At 33.9% G+C, this 17,089-nt stretch overlaps 1 protein-coding gene across 1 annotated transcript; it reads left to right on the top strand.

Moving 5' to 3' along the window:
• Positions 1 to 8,816: 8,816 nt before the first annotated feature.
• LOC131071925 (transcription factor bHLH140) lies at positions 8,817 to 9,745 on the top strand. The gene has a single exon (XM_058007900.2). The coding sequence runs from the start codon at positions 8,898 to 8,900 to the stop codon at positions 9,522 to 9,524; it is 627 nt and encodes a 208-aa protein (XP_057863883.1). The 5' UTR covers positions 8,817 to 8,897; the 3' UTR covers positions 9,525 to 9,745.
• The last annotated feature ends 7,344 nt before the right edge of the window (positions 9,746 to 17,089 follow it).

Below are 17,089 nucleotides of genomic sequence, written 5' to 3'. Positions count from 1 at the left end.
AAACTTGTCATATCTCCATTTTTTAATAATCTATGTTATGGAACAAATTTTTCATTTTGAAATTTTTTCACATCTCCTTGGTTCCATTTTTAATGCATGCTCTTCCTCTTTTGTCCCCTAGTGTCTATATAAGATCCCAAAATTATTTGAGTTTAAAGGCATGCAAGTCTTCTAAATGTTTGTTAGTCATAGGAGTTTCAAAGTCCCTCATTTAGGTATGCTTTTCCATTTAAGGCTAACCTCTTTCTAGTCCCATTCAAACTTTTAGACTTCTTCACCCTATCACGCCTTTCATCTCTCCCTCGCTTCCCCTTTGTATTTATCAAATTTTTAAGCCTTTTCTTGCAAGCATGCTTATATCTCAACCCTCAATACCTCAACCTATGGTATGAGTCTTATGGTATCTTGAAGCAGTCATCGGCTAGGAGAGACCTCAAAGAGATCAATCTGGACTGGCCAACAAGAGTAAATACAATGGAAACACAAGGACATGATGGAGGCAATGCAGAACAGATTGAATTATATCATGAAAACTGATTACAACCAACCAGTAACAATCAGGTTACAAAAACCGGCTCATAGGCTTGCTAAAACATGCTCAAAATATAGAGCAGGTCATAATGGGGACCTCTAATCTTAAGATCTATCTTTATGCTTAGTCTAACTTCTTTCTTACATTCTAATGCTCTTTATTACAATGATTTATATGATCCAAGGGGATCTGGTCAACCGAAAAAGGGATCAAAACCCGAAGAACAAGACCTAACATGTAAAACCAACAAGGTCGGCCTCCGCCAAAGAGATTCCTCTGGAAAATCCAAAGGATGAAGAGTAGATCATGGGAAAAGGTCGGCCACACCCCAAGGAACATTGAAATCACACTCAGGGCTCCGCAAGCTATGGAAGGGGATCTGGTAGATCACCAATGCAAATAGGTCCAAGTAACCAGTAACAGAAAATTGTCTCGGAAACTGGTAGTGATATCTTGCCGACAATGATCCAAATGCTCCATGGTTTGGGAATAAGGAAGATGATCAAGTCTTCAAAAAAAATCCAACTTCATAGGTTCCGATGAGCCAAATCTGGGACACACAGAAAGAAAGGTTGAAACTGCAAATAGAAAGAAAAACAAAAAGGAAATATTTTAGGTTGATGCAAGATTGCTATGAACCGGGGATGGTCCTGCATCAGACATCCGGGGTTGTTGAAAAAGCGAGTCTCTCACTTTACCAGGGTCAGAGGAAAACCAAGGCGATCTACCTTTGCCTGAGAAATCCAATATGAATCTTCAACTGGTCTGTCCTTCCACTTCACAAGATACTCCTTATACTGACTGCTCTGGGTACTACGCCCAATCCTACTATTCAAAATGTCTTCAATATGATCTGGTTCCTTCCGAGGCAACTGTTTCTCCAAGTCTGCAATACTGTCCTCACTGAATTTTGGTTCATGATACTAATGAAGATCTGCAATGTGAAAAATAGGTGAAATAATCAGACTATCTGGTAACTCCACTTCATATGCACTCCCAAAGCAGAACTTTCTCAAAATCTTGCAAGGTCCAAACTTTCTCATCTGCAATTTGTTACAAGTTCCAACCGGGAATCTTTCTCTTCTTAGATACACCATCTCTTCATCGCCAACTTCAAATTCCTTATGTCTCCTCTTCTCATCTACCTTCCCCTTATACTTTCTATTCATGTCCTCCAAATGTTTCTTAACTTGAATATGTAAGTCCTTCATGTGATTTGCAAATTCTTCTACTTCTGAACTTCTCTGGTTTTCACTACTAATATCTCTTAATTCTGATATACCTCTAGGATGTGCTCTGATAACAATCTCAAAAGGTGTTCTTCTGGTACTCCTACTTATTGAATTATTGTAGGCAAACTCTGCTTGTGCAAGAATCAAATCCCAACTTCTGATTTTATCTCCAACTAAACATCTCAACAAATTTCCCAAGCTTTGGTTAACTACTTCTGTCTATCCATCAGTTTGTGAATGAAAAGTAGAACTGAACTTCAAATCTGTCTTCATCTTCTTCCAAAGTGTTCTCCAAAAATAGCCAACAAACTTAGTTTCTCTCTCTGAAACTATGCTCTTAGGTAATCCATGCAATCTCACTACTTTGAAAAATAGGTCTGCTATATGTAATGCATCTGATGTCTTCTTAAAAGGTATGAAATGAGCCATCTTCAAGAATCTATCCACTACCACAAATATAGAATCATTCCCTCTTGATATTTTAGGAAATCCAAGTATGAAATCCATGCTTATATTCTCACAAGGTCTTACCAGTACTATCAAAGGTTTATACAATCCCACATTCTGACTACTACCCTTTGCAACTTGACAAAATCTACAACTTTGCACATATTTCCTAACATCCTTATAAATTTGGGGCTAAAAGTAATGCTCACTTATCAATGTTGTTGTTTTGTCAATAGAAAAATGTCTGGCTAATCCTCCATTCTGTTTCTCCTTTACCAGATTCTCCCTCATAGAAATCTTAGGTATGCATAACTGACTCCTATGAATAACATCTCATCCTGAATGAAGTAATCCAACCACTTGCTTCTATCTATCTAATCGGTTATCTACATGCTCTCCAAGGCTCTGCAAAATTTGGGTCATCATCATACAAGGTCTTCAATTCCTCAAATCCTAATACTGTCACTCTCATCTCTATCAGAAAATTTCTTCTCATACTCAGTGCATCAACAACATTGTTAGATTTCCCACTTCTATGCTTCAACACAAAGGGGTAACTCTGCAAAAATTCTACCCATCTCATATGTCTCCAATTCAACTTACTCCGATTGTTCAAATACTGCAAAGCTTGATGATCCGTATACAACACAAACTCCTTAGGCAACATGTAATGTCTCCACTTCTTCAAGGCTTGAACTATGGCATAAAACTCCTGATCATACACTGAATATCTTCTCCGAGCATCATTCAATTTCTCACTGATATAAGCTACTGCTCTCCCTTCCTGACTCAAGACTGCTCCTATTGTTGTTCCACTTGCATCACAATTCACTTGAAATAATTTATTGAAATCTGGTAAAGATAACATAGGCTTCTCAGTCACCTTCCGTTTCAACGGCTCAAAACTTTTGTTTGCTCTGGTGGTCCATTTGAATTCCTTTCGATCTCCCCTCATGGTCTCATTCATAGGGTTACAAACTGAACTAAAATTTCTGATGAACTTTCTGGTAGAAACTAGCCAATCCATGAAATGATCTTACCTCTCAAATGCTTTCCAGTGTAGGCCACTCAACAATTGCTTGTACTATTTCAGGGTCCATCTTCAAACCATCCTCAGATATCACAAATCCCAAATAGACTAGCTCATATTTCATGAAAGTACTTCTTAATATTTATCAACAACCCGTTTTCTCTCAACCTTTGCAAAATGTGTCTCAAATGCAACAAATGCTCCTCTTTTGTCTTACTAAAAATCAAAATGTCATCCAAATATACAATAACAAACTTACCCAAGAATTTCTTCAATACCTCATTCATCATCCTCATGAAAGTACTCAGTGCATTAGTTAACCCAAAAGGCATCACTAACTATTCATACAATCCTTCATTTGTCTTGAATGTTGTCTTCCACTCATCTCCTTCTCTGATCCTGATATGATGATATCCACTCTTAAGTCTATCTTTGTAAACTATTTGGCTCCGCTCAAACAGTCCATTATGTCATCCATCCTAGGCAAAGGAAACTGGTATTTCACTATGATCTTGTTTATTTCTCTGGATTCTGTGCACATTCTCCACTCTCCATTCTTCTTAGGTGCCAATACTACTGGTACTACACAAGGGCTCATACTTTCTTTGATCAAACCTTTCTTCAATAGCTCCTGCGCTTGTCTATTTAGTTCTTCATTCTCTGTCAATGTCATCTGCTGTGCAAATTTGTTAGGCAAACTAGCTTTGGGAACCAGGTCCATGCAATGACTGATACTTCTCACAGGTGGCAATCCATTAGGCACATTATCTAAAATGATGTCTTCATATTTTGTCAGCAAATCTTTTATCTCTTCTAGTTGTTCCTCTTCATGCTTCAGATTCTCAGTCTTCCTAGGAACTAAGGCAAAACACACATTCTCATGTCTCAATCCATCCAGGAATTTCCTTCCGTCCACCAAATAGATTCTAGCATTCGTACAGACTTCACTCTTCAAAGGTTCCTCCAAGGGCAACAAGGTTTTCTTCATCCCATTGGCCACAATAGTCTATGTATTCTTCCTCCTATCATGTATTGCCTATCTATCAAACTGTCAAGCTCTACCCAACAAAAGATGACAAATATCCATAGGCATAATATCACACAAGACTTCATCATGATAATTCCCAATTTTCAATTTCACCAAACATTTCTCACTTGCTAACAACTTATGTTCATCATCAATACATGCTATTTGATAAGGCTTAGGGTTTTTCAATCTTTCCAAATTCAACTTATTCACCATCTCTTCTGAAACAAGATTATTTGAACTACCACTATCAATAACAACTTTACAGGACTTACTGGATACCTTACATCTGATCTTGAACAAATTCTTCCTCTGCAAGTCTCTTCATCTCTCCTGGTATGACACAAAGCTCTCCTCATTATCAACAGTTCTCTATCTTTCGGTTTATTATTTGATCTAGTGGGGTTTTCTTCCACAACTTCTTCTCTTCCGGTATTCTCTATCTTGTTACACTGAAAAGAAAGATGTCCTTCTCCTCCACACTTATAGAAATTTCCTCTAAACATTCTCTTGTCTTGTCTTCCAAAATTCTCAAGACAACGCAATCTCTGGAATGAAAACTCGCTCTAATACCACTTGAAGCAGTCACCAGCTAGGAGGGACCTCAAAGAGATCAATCCAGACTGGTCAGCAAGAGTAAACATAATGAAAACACAAGGACCTGATGGAGGCAATGCAGAACAGATTGAATTATATCATGAAAACTGATTATAACTAACCGGTAACAATCGGGTTACAGAAATCGGCTCACAATCCTGCTAAAACATGCTCAAAATACATAACAGATCACGATCGAGACCTCAAATCTTAAGATCTACCTTTATGCTCAGTCTAACTTCTTGGTTACATTCTAATGCTCTATTACAATGATTTATATGATCCAAGGGAATCTGGTCGGGCCCAAAAAGGGATCAAAACCCGAAGAACAAGACCTAACATGTAAAACCAATAAGGTCGGCCTCCGCCAAAGAGATTCCTCCAAAAAATCCAAAGGATGAAGAGGAGATCACATGAAAAGGTCAGCCACATGTCAAGGAACATCATAATCACACTCAAGGCTTTGCAAGCTACGCAAGGGGATCCAGTAGATCACCAATGCAAATAGGTCCAAGTAACTGGTAATAAAAAACTGTCTCGAAAATCGGTAGCGATATCTTGCCGAAAAACAATCCAAATGCTCCATGGTTTGGGAATAAGGAAGATGATCAAGTCTTCTTGAGTAAGATCCAACTCCACAAGTTCCGGTGAGCCAAATCCGGGACACACAAAAAGAAATGTTGAAACTGCAAACAGAAAGGAAATATTTTTGGTTGATGCAAGATTGCTATGAACCGAGGACGCTCCTACATCATATCTCCAATATATAATACTTGATATTCCTACCTTTAGTATCTCTACAACACCCCAATGCATGTCGTCATATCATTAATGGTCAATTTTGATGTCATAACTTTCAAAAGTGGGACATTTTCTTTCCCATCATCATTATTCAAATTTGGGACTACTGATTTACATTGCGACTAACCCATTTTTATTGTGAAAAATATAAAGGGATGAAATTACATCCATTTAGGGGGCATCATATACACTTAACCAAATTTCTTACAAAACATATTTTGAGCACTTGTGTTCAAGCATATGGATATGAGGATACAATCACTTTGGTTGGAGGATGATGTCACTCATAGGTTGCATTAGAGTTTCATTGTTCATGGAATTTAGATACATCATATTGTTGTTACTTTTTCTCATGGGTATGCTCATGGTAGTTTATTGTTATATGTTTGATGAAGTTAAAATATATTTTTCTTGTATTTTTAGATTCTATTGTAATAAGGAAGGATTGGGAATTACACCTATGATTTGTTGGTATACTATTTAGGTCTATGCAATAGCAATAATGTATTGGATATAATGATCAAATCTAAGTTTGATAAGAGGTCAGTTAAATATTAAAGATTGATATTACTTGTCCCAAATACTTAATATTTGAAAAGGGTTTAAAATTTATTTAAAGTCAGGTTTGCATAATTATTTTTTGATTGGAACTTTTGAAGATGTGATTTGGGACTAGGCATTAGCTTTGGAATACCACAATATCCTATTGAGGGATGTTATAAATTTGTATAGTTCAGAAGTATGTAAATAAAAACAATAAACTTCAAACACATATTCACATGGAAAAACTTGGTAAAACTATACCAAGAAAAAACTACAGGCAAAGATCTCTCATATTGTATTACTCAGGATTTTTTACAGTTGTACAACAATCTTCAAAAGTATACAAAAAATGACTTCTCATAGCTTATGAGATTTGAGTTGCACAGTTCTAATTGAAGACAACTTTTTAAAAATAGAAAGTATGACTCGTGCAATTAGATGTCAAACAAATGTTGAAATGCTAAAAATAGCAAGTCCCCCCAAAAATGGCTTTGCCAGAAGAATGCCTTGGTGTGGCAAGGGGCTACAACCACCTTCCCTACAATCCCTAGCCTTCAAGCCTTCAACTTGATTGTTTGGTCCTTCAGAAAATTGTGTTGAGTGCAAACTTGAGACACTACTATGGTACCCCATGTCAACTATTCGTCAGCATTGGAATAACACTAGTGACCTAGTCACTCTTGAGTATTTATCACTACTAGAATAACACTAGAATTGACTTCATATTCCAACAAGGGACAACCATTTGGTTCAAGTCAACTTATGGTTTCATTTGAAATTTAGATGGGGGGGGAAGGGAAAGGAAGGGAAAAACATGCAATAGATGGATTTGAGGGGGAAGAAGATGTGAGCATTAGTTGTTTCCAATATTTCAAAATTTATATTGATATAAAGATGACAACTTTAGCATGAGGAAAAGGAGTGAGGTTTTGAATTTCCAAAAGAACTTATTTTTCAAGTTCTTTAAGAGAAAGTTCATCCTTGAGTTGATTCTAGGACTTCCACCTGAGATTGGGAATATCCCACATGTATTTGAAAGGCTTGATACCTTTATTGAACAATCTTTTTCCCTTGAACCAATTGATGATGCCTAGTTATTGTTCACCATATTGAAACAATATATTCCACAAATTTGAAGTTGGAAAGCTAAGTCCATGTATTATAGATTGATCTAACCAAGTAAGTTGTTGAGACATAGTTTACCATGCTTTTCAGATGTTAAATGGTGTTGAATCCCAAGTGATGGAAAAAGGTATGAGAAACGCTTTGTCTTTTTAGGATACCTCCTTTGAAGAGTTATTACTAGTTGTAGCTTGGATTTTGAAAAGTATAAGATGTTTCCAAGGAATGTATACTTTCAAAACTATAGTTATCAAGAAACCTTTTTATTTTATTAATGTTAGTATAGAAATAAATTGATAACATTCGAATTCCATATAATATTGATAAAAATACACTTATAATTAAATAAAGAAAATCCCAAAAGCTAAATAAAAACTTTATATACTTAAAAGAGATTAATAAATACATCTTAAAATGCCCTAATAGTAGGTGTCATTCCATATATACATCTAATCACTTAGAGACATGTTTTATAATGTATACCATGGAAGATGGGAGGGTAAGTGTAGAGATACTTATTTCAGTTCAACTGAGGATGCGTTCAAAACTCATCCACAATCATAAAGATAAGATACTAGAGAACCAAAGGTGCAAAATATATAGTTCTATTTGATTTATGTCTATGTAGCTAGTGAAAAAATCTTTGAAAAATCCGATATATCGTTTAAGATTGATGGATGCACAAAATTAACTATAACGACTACTAATGATTTTTCCCTACACAAATAGATTCTTAAACGATGAATGATAAAGAGATAGATGTAAGAAAAGAGAAAAAAACAAAATGTAATGAAAACAAATTACAATAAATGAAGATATATGAAATTTAGGATTCATATTTTACTGATCAGCTATCGTCTTCATTTCATCTCAATTGTGAAGAAGATTGACAACTACTTTTCTAAAGAATATTATAAAACATTACGCTACCTACAGATTGCTTAAGGAAGAGCTTTGTTATGATTTCACATAATCATAATAATACTGAGGTACAATTAGTGTATATGTATGAAAGAAGTGCCCAAATCAAACTGATTGTCCATGCACGGATTGGAAATGACCTGCATAGCAGATTTGTGACGTTTGTTTTTATTTATGTAGTCTCGAGTCTTTTGACTTATCTCCACCTCACGCTGCACGTGCAGACTAAACATTCGACAAGTAGGCTATGGTAAATTTAGGCCGTAAATTTACACCCAAAAAAATCCCAAACATTCAGTACTGTTTGAGTTGCAGGTTAAATAGACATCCCTACTCTGAATGATGAGATTTAATCGGCAACATGACGTGGGCTCTTTAATGATGGTGAAGACTGTCTATATCTCAATATTCAAACAAATGAGCTTCTTGTTCTGTGTGCACTGTCAATCCGTCCTCTCTTGATGTTACAACATTTCCTTCAATTCTCCCCTCGCAATTACACCGACAGCACAGTCAAACAATAAACCCAAATCAACTTTATGAAAAAAAAAAAATAAATAAAATTGTTTCTTCTTCCTTCAAATATGGTTTCTCCACCGAGCTATCTTGACATATTTGGTTTGTAGTCATAGACCCATTTTTGCAATGGAGTATAAGATCTACGACTACTCCATGGCTGCTTCAGGGTATGCTAATGCTCATGCTCATGCTCAGATCAATGAAAATGATGTTTCAATGCTGAATGGCAATGTGGGTCATGAAATTTGCGTGCCCCAACGGAATAATAACACTCCTTCTGGAGGATTCTGTGGAGGAAATGTGGTTTCAGGCCATTCGACCTCTGCTTCGACATCTAAAAAGCAGGTTGTGCAGAATCAGAAGAAGAAAATTCAGTCGAAGCAGCACAACACAACCAAGCTGTCGGTGGATCCTCAGAGCGTGGCAGCTCGTCAGAGGAGGCATCGGATCAGTAAGAGGTTCAGAATTCTGCAGACCCTTGTTCCCGGTGGTACAAAGATGGACACTGCTTCCATGCTTGACGAGGCCATTCAGTATGTTAAGTTTCTCAAGTACCAGATTTGGTTTCATGAGATGATGGGCTATGCTTTAAGTAATAACTGCAATTCCTTGAGCGCTTCTTCCTCTGCCCAAGTTGTTTCTCCTTCTCCATCGCTGCAGATGGAAACTGATAGCTATGGCAGCTTTAATGCCCATGAACTTACAGAGGCTAATACTTTTAGTTATGTTACTGGAAACTGGGGAATCAATTAGGTGAGAAAATGAAATGATTCAGCTGTTTTAAGTCCTGTTGTTGGTCAAGATCCTAGTTTCCTGAGTGTATATTGCTGTCTGTTCAGATGTTCTGTGTAGGTAATGACTTATCATGATCTTAAAACTTCTGGGTTGAAATGCAATCAGGCCTTGTGTTAGTTGTTGTTCTTGTGTAATTTTTATGTAGAACAAATGTTCTTTGTAACAAAACTGATTATCCAGTGTTGAGTAGAATATGTTGTATGATAACAAACTAAGAAAGACAATATGGCACGGATGTGCGGAATAGTACAGCTAGCTAATCTCTTTTGTGCTGGGTAGGCTATCGTGCTATTGTTATCACTTCGATGTAAGGAAACCTGTTGTTTATGTTGTAAAAGTTTGTGTAGAGAGGCGCTGTTGCAAATGTGTAAGGAAATCATTTTTTTGTGTGTATTCTACTTCTTTCAACTGCAGGATTATATTTGTATAGTGTAATAACAGTAAATGTAATAGTTTATCATGGCAGGCGTGCTTGAAAGGGTATATCAAGCAAAACTACTAAAAGATAATCTGATGTGGGTATCCTTAATTTAAGGAACCTGATATTTGGGTATCTCTAACTCAAAAGAATAATGATCTTCTAAGCCACTGGTTTGTAAGAATAGTTCAAGGAAAAGGCTTCTACTATTTTCTGTTACTATTCTCTTTTTGAGCTTTCTATTATCATCATCATGAAGATAGATCACAGAATGTAATCTGATTTCAACATAATATAAATCACAAAACTATTTTAAGATTCATTATGAATTGTAGAAATCTATTACCATTAAATATATTTTTGGTAAATCATGATAGATGATATATTGAAACACCCTAATTTATAGATTTAACAACATTTTAGATTCAGATAGCCTGTTGGCTTTGTAAAGGGTCAACGTCCTAATTAACTCTACTTTATTTATCACAAACATTTTAGATCACAGCTTTGACTGATTTATTGAAACACTAAACAATGTAATCTATAAATAAAATATTTCAAATCACACTTATATAACTGATCACTGATCACTATTATGAAACTATCATACATCCAAATTTCAAATTAAGCAAATTACAGGATCTTGAGTTGGGGGTTTTTATCTCAACTGAGATATAATAGAAGAGCAATGTGTCTTTCATAGGACGAACTAAAACATAATCTGGAGTGAATTTGGTTGCCATATGTCTTGATATTATCAAAATTACAATAACAAATTGTCCTATACCTAGGCTATATCAGTTGACAAATACACACTATTATCAATGTAAACTTTCTTCCAGTGACTTGGTGGCATAGAGAAATACCACCAATACGGACACACTGATATTACAAAGATTAAGAGAAAGCCATGATTCCTGCGTTTTCCTTGTCTTAAGAATTCAACTAATTGTACATAGCCCCATTTCCTAACTTCAGTATCTTTGCAGATTAAAATTTGAATATTTATGTATAATGTGTTTCCTGATAATACATGATATCTCTATCTGAAAATCAGTCAATAAATCCTATATACCCAATACCATCATTAGTTGTTGCTTCTGTTAGATTTTGGATATATATAATGGAAAATTACGATCTCAGAACACCCTTTAAGAAAATTTGAATCTCTTAAGATTAGTTAGTCTTATTATTAGTCCACAACCAGAATAAAACTGGCTATCAGATGAGAAATAGCATTCTTAGAAGGTATATTGAGTCTAATCTAGTTTGGAATAAGTATTATTCTCAGCTTTTTTAAAAAGAAAAGGCTGAATTTTGATTTTATTTCATAGGTATAATTATGAAGATAATGAAATGAAAGGAATTCTCATATTATGTCTAAAGACTGAAGGGAATAATTAAACTTCATGGTACAACCTTGATTGTTGTGGTTTTGATGTAAAGTCTATCAAAATATAATGATTTGAAAATGTTTGGATATGATAAATATATGAGCTGGTTTATATATTAATTATGTTATAAGTAAATTTTAAGAAAGATAAAATGAAGAAGGGTGAATAAGAAGATTTGTTTATTAGTGATATTTATAGTTATATATAAAATTGTTTTACAGTTTTAATTATTGATAAATTTATTATAAGTGAGAATAGTATTAATTAATACTTTCGACACAATTTTTTTTAAGTATAATACAAATAATTTTTATTTTTTTTCTAGAAAGTTGAATTGATTTTTCTTTTGTCTTTATGTATAAAAGATATTTTATTATATCTTTGTCAATTTATGCATCCTTTCTGGATCATAAATTCATTGACAAGAGATGTATTAAGGTGATAGAGCTCATCAAGAAAACTAGATTGTAGATTAAATCCACCTTGAATATTGTTGATAATTAAAACATGTGAACATGTGATGAAACTTTTGATTGATTAACTATTTATATTACATGTTTGTAGAGGAATAATTTGAAAATATAAATAAATAAGGATTTGTATTGATAACACATATTATTGAATATCTATGTCAATTATGAATCATATAACATAATCATCCAAATTATTTTAAGCTTTTGACCGTATTTATTAATGTAAAGATTAATTATTTGACTCAAAAGATATCATTGAGAATAATATTCACTTCTAAAACTTAATAAAAATAATTTTTGTACATATAAAAATTTCATAAGTTAGAGATGGTAGAATATTTACTAAATGGTAAAAGTACATGATTAAAACAAAAACGATGATTCCTATTCTTTAAAAAATTTGAATACACTCAATATATCCAAATTATAATAAAATCGATTAAAAGAATATGTGCTTTTCAATGGTACATATTCATTAGATAAACAATCCATAGAACTCTTAGTAAATTGGTTGCCATTCTAAGAAGGAATAGATTAATGTTGGTGAAGATAACATCAATAATAATAAGAATATATATGTCAAAGGGTCGTAGTTCAATTGTTTGAGCACAACTAATAGAGATATTTTTTATTCTTAATTATATATTTATCAAGATTCCTAAATAAAGATGATTAATGATTTATGATTAATGATATATAACTACATATTATATTATTATTTATTTATTTAAAAAACAAAGACTTATATCTATATAACCTAATTATATCCAATATATAAATATAAAAAATAAATAAACTTTTTAAATTTATTAATGGCAGAATAAAATAAGTGCTTTGCCCATACAGGTGACTTGGTCCGTGAGCATTATTTGAATGGGTCAGTTTGGAAGTCGTGAATGAAATAAAATAACGTCATATTTCATGTTATTTTAGCTACGTTCAAATTTCAATGAACTTTTTGATCTCTGGAATGATCATCTGCATTGGAATTTGGTAGGTACACAACAATTGCCAGCGGATGGTTTCTTGGGATCTCCATATTAGGCTGTATTGTCCCAATAATATATTTTGTGGACGTATTAGGCATATGGCCCGCAAACAGTTTATTAATGAAGGGTAGGTGCTGGTGCAGACTGAGGGGCAATCAAGTCAATGGCTGTTGGGAGACCTCCTGTTCAACATTGCGTGTACTTCTCGTTATTCTTCTGTTCAGACACCATAATTCATAATTCTACCCTTCCATCATTGGCATAAGGCATTTTGGCTTTGTTGGGATATCATATCATTAAATCTACTTGTCAAAGTCATTGCATTCTCTTACGCTATTTAATGGCCTCCAAAGAATTTCTCTTACATTTTTTTATTGAATACATGAGAGGGGTTCAATAAGAGGGGTTCAATAAGTGTTATAGTAGTTGAATAAAATGAGACTAATAGGTAAGAGGGTTTAATAACTATTGTAGTAGTTGAATAAAATGGAATCAATAGTGGTGTTCTAAAAATGTCATGTCAATGCTTATCTCCAAAAAAGTACTTCTATAATTCAAAAAGTAACCAATCATGTGATGCCACATCAATGTACAAGTAAACATGACTTAGTGCACACCTATTAGTCTTATCACAATTTGGGACCATTTTGGACACCTTCACAAAAATGCACGCTGATGTGGCATCATATTTGGCCATATGGACTTGAAAATGATTTTTAAAGTAGGGAACTTGACAAGTTAATTGTTGTACAAAATTGAGAGAAATTTAAAATACCCACAAAGGAAATTGAAAAGCGTAAAGTTAGGGTACACATGTATAGGGCCCTCTCCCCTAGTCACTTCAGTTACAAATTAAAATGGAGGACCCCATCTTTGTAATTCATATATGTTTCTCAATTTGTTTAAATTTACAATAATTTTGTTTTACATTGTAGTGTTTATGCTACAATATTGTTGTAGTTGATAATAATAATGACGACAATTTGGATGTAAACGATTGGGGAGGTTCAATTGAGGATGATGATGACATTAGGTTTTGGATATCTAGTTGGATGTGTGTAGGAATATAGGCTCTATTGTCACATCTAAGAAGATATGTGCAAAGATAATGATTTGGTGTGTTGGCGGCTCTACAAGACAAGATATAGGTCTCTTTTGGTGCTTTCGATCAAGGCATTAGGCTTCCTCCTCTTGCCTGGTCTTATGATGTGGTTGGTTTGAATGCAAAGGTGTTTGGCCCTATCAGAGTCTTAGTTTGTCAAGGTTGTGGCTCCCAATGATGGTTCATCAAAGGATGTTTTGCACTTAGATGACAAGTGGGATTGGAGCTGGGTGCTTAAATGTGTTCTAGTTTCCTCCTTCGAATATTGAGGGATTAATCTCAACCCTTTCCATTGTTTCTAAGTCAGCATAAGGGCCTATGACAGAGGATTCCCCCCCATTAAAGTCTTAGATTAACAAAGTCAACAATGCTTCTCCCAACATTGCTCTTCCTTTTATTCCCTTGGTTTTCAAGCAATGAGGACAACCTTGAAAAATTTACTATGTTATTTGTTAGAGTTATCTTTTATTAGCTAATAATTATTTATTTAATTATTAGTCTATTATACTCTATGCTTAAGCCAAACTCAGAAATCTTATAATTCTTTAGGGTTTTCACCTTTAGGGTTTCGAGTATCCTCTTATAAGGATTCTCTCTTTTAATTTTTATAACAACTGTAATTATTGAATTGCATTCTTGTTGCATAATCAATATGACTCCTCTCTTCTGGATCTTTGAATTTTGGCCTCCTTAGCTTATTTGCTTCTCTCCTTATATGATAAGTTTGCATGCAGGTGATCTTTGGGAGCTGTAGAGTTGATTTTTCCTCAACTCCAATATTATTGATAGATTTACTTTTGAGTTGGTGAAGACTCTTGTGGGGATTTTTTTAAAGGTTAGGCAAAAATTAGACAACTTTAAAACCAAGGCTAGGAGGAAATGGAAAACCAAAGATTCACTAGAGATCATTTTCCTATCAAATGAATTATTTATCATGTCTTTCTCTCTTGATGAAGACCATTTTCAAACCTTGAAGGGTGGATCATGGTTTCTTGGAAATTGAGTCTTTTCCTCAAGAGAAGGGAATTAGTTTTGGATATAAACAAAGTTGGTATAAAAAAGTTCCTATGTGGTTTAGACTCCCTGTCTTGTCATTAGATATTTGGGATGAGGAAGTGTGGACATCCATAGCCTACTCTTTTGATAATCTCAATGTGGTTATGAGATGACTATATCCAAGAAGTGATTTCTCTTTGCTAGATTTTGTGTCAAGATTGCTATTGACAAGAAACTCCCTTCCTTGATCCTTTATCTTCAATTCTTGGAGATTGGTGCAACAAATTGAATATGAGGGGTCCCTTTTGATTTGCCTCAATTTCCACATGTTAGGGAAGGTTTTTTCTACATGTGGTGTTGAAATTTATAGATTTGAGGGATTCTTCCTCCCAAAGAAGAGATGGGTCTCCCAAAGGAGAGGATTAATGCAGTGGATTGCCCTTTTATGAAAAATATGAAAGTTTAGAGTGACACATTTTTGGTGGTGAAACTTAAAGTTCCAAAGTTGATTTTGGCTCATGATCCTCCTTGTGGTCCTTTTCCCTTCAACAAGGAAAATTGATTGTCCTATTCTATGAATCCCAATAAAAAGGAGCTTGATTTAGATAAGCATTGTGATGTTGGATCAAAACAAATCTCTCCAATGTATTTTGGATCCAAACCTCCTTAATAGGTGGTCATATTATTTTGTGGCATTGCATATGTTATGTTCTCCCTCATATGGGGTGTTGTGGTTTGTTATTGTGTTTTGTCTCTCGTTGTTCCTTTTTCTTTTTGGTAGGTGTTGGTTATTTTTCTTTTCTTTTTTTTGTAAAGGGTTTAACCCATTTGATTCAGAGCTCCAATAAAAAGAATATGTAATAATTAAAAAGTTGACAAAACACCATGTTAAAATGAGTTTATTTATAATTTGGCAAAATCAAAATTATGTCATCGAATTTCAGATCTTCCAAATTTTGTCCTGATTTTATTCTTTATTGTATCACTATAAATAATTTAAAATTTTAAATTATGATAGCTTATGTTACTAGGAAAAAGATTTTAATATAAGAAGTTAGATCACAAAGAGAAGTGCCACATTAAATTCAAATTGATTTTTAATAGCATGCAAGTAAAAAGAATATAAAACATATATAGAGCAATAATTCCAAGGTTTTTAGAAAACAAAACTGACTCAATACATAAATTATTGTTAGTTGCAATAAAATTATTGAGAAGGGTTGCACCACTAATTGTTCTATATTCGCTCCATTTTAACATTATAGACTCTTCAATGACAAAAGATGAGAATTTATCATATTCGGGCTATCTATACCTATTGTAGAATCTCTATTTGGTTTATTAGTCAATTGCTGAATTCTAAGTTCAAGTACTTTCTTATCCTAGATTTGGCCTTCAATTTACATCTTATCAATTGCTTCTTAAACTTAAACAAAAGGGAACTGAATTCAATTGGCATTCAATCCTCTTCCTAATAGAATCGAGGTTGGATGAGGATCTCTAGGGTTCATTTTCCCTTTTAATGTTTTGTTTGCAAAAATAGGTCATTTCCTAGTTTACATAGCTTAACTAGTGAAACCCTATTTTCATCTATTACAAACTCTTGCCCAAAAAATAGCCAAACTTCTAGGGGTCATAACTTTCAAGATTCAAGAACTTAAATGAGCCCATTTTTTTAAAACTAAAGATCTTAGAGTGCTCCATGTATTAGAAAACTGATTTATCCATTTTCCCTAATTTTTTTGGGGCACAAAACATCATTTGAAGCCTCAAAACCCCATTTTAAAGATTTTTTTTGAGAAATTTTATAACTTAAAGCTTTAATATTTTCCCACACATATTTGATCTTGAATTGAAACTTGCCCACAATGTGAAAAAAAAATATAGTTTTAAATCTTTGAAAATTTTTTGAGTCTCGATGTGCTCATATCAAAACTTACTAAAAATAGAGGCCCTGCTAAATTTTTCACTTTTTGAAAATCTAAAAGTTCTAAACCACTCTTGAAGATTTTTTAATGGAGATAATCTTCATGGGTAACTATTCACGAAAGCTAATAGAAATCAAAATAATTTTTTTGGATGCAAGATATCCCTTATGCCCTAGATGCTTTTGCATCACTTTATTTAAAAATAATATTGGTCTATAGTTCA

This window comes from Cryptomeria japonica, chromosome 7 (genome assembly GCF_030272615.1).
Source record: "Cryptomeria japonica chromosome 7, Sugi_1.0, whole genome shotgun sequence".
In the NCBI taxonomy this organism is placed as follows: domain Eukaryota; kingdom Viridiplantae; phylum Streptophyta; class Pinopsida; order Cupressales; family Cupressaceae; genus Cryptomeria; species Cryptomeria japonica.
Note: the sequence above shows the minus strand (reverse complement) of the source record. Positions and strands in the feature narration are given on the sequence as shown.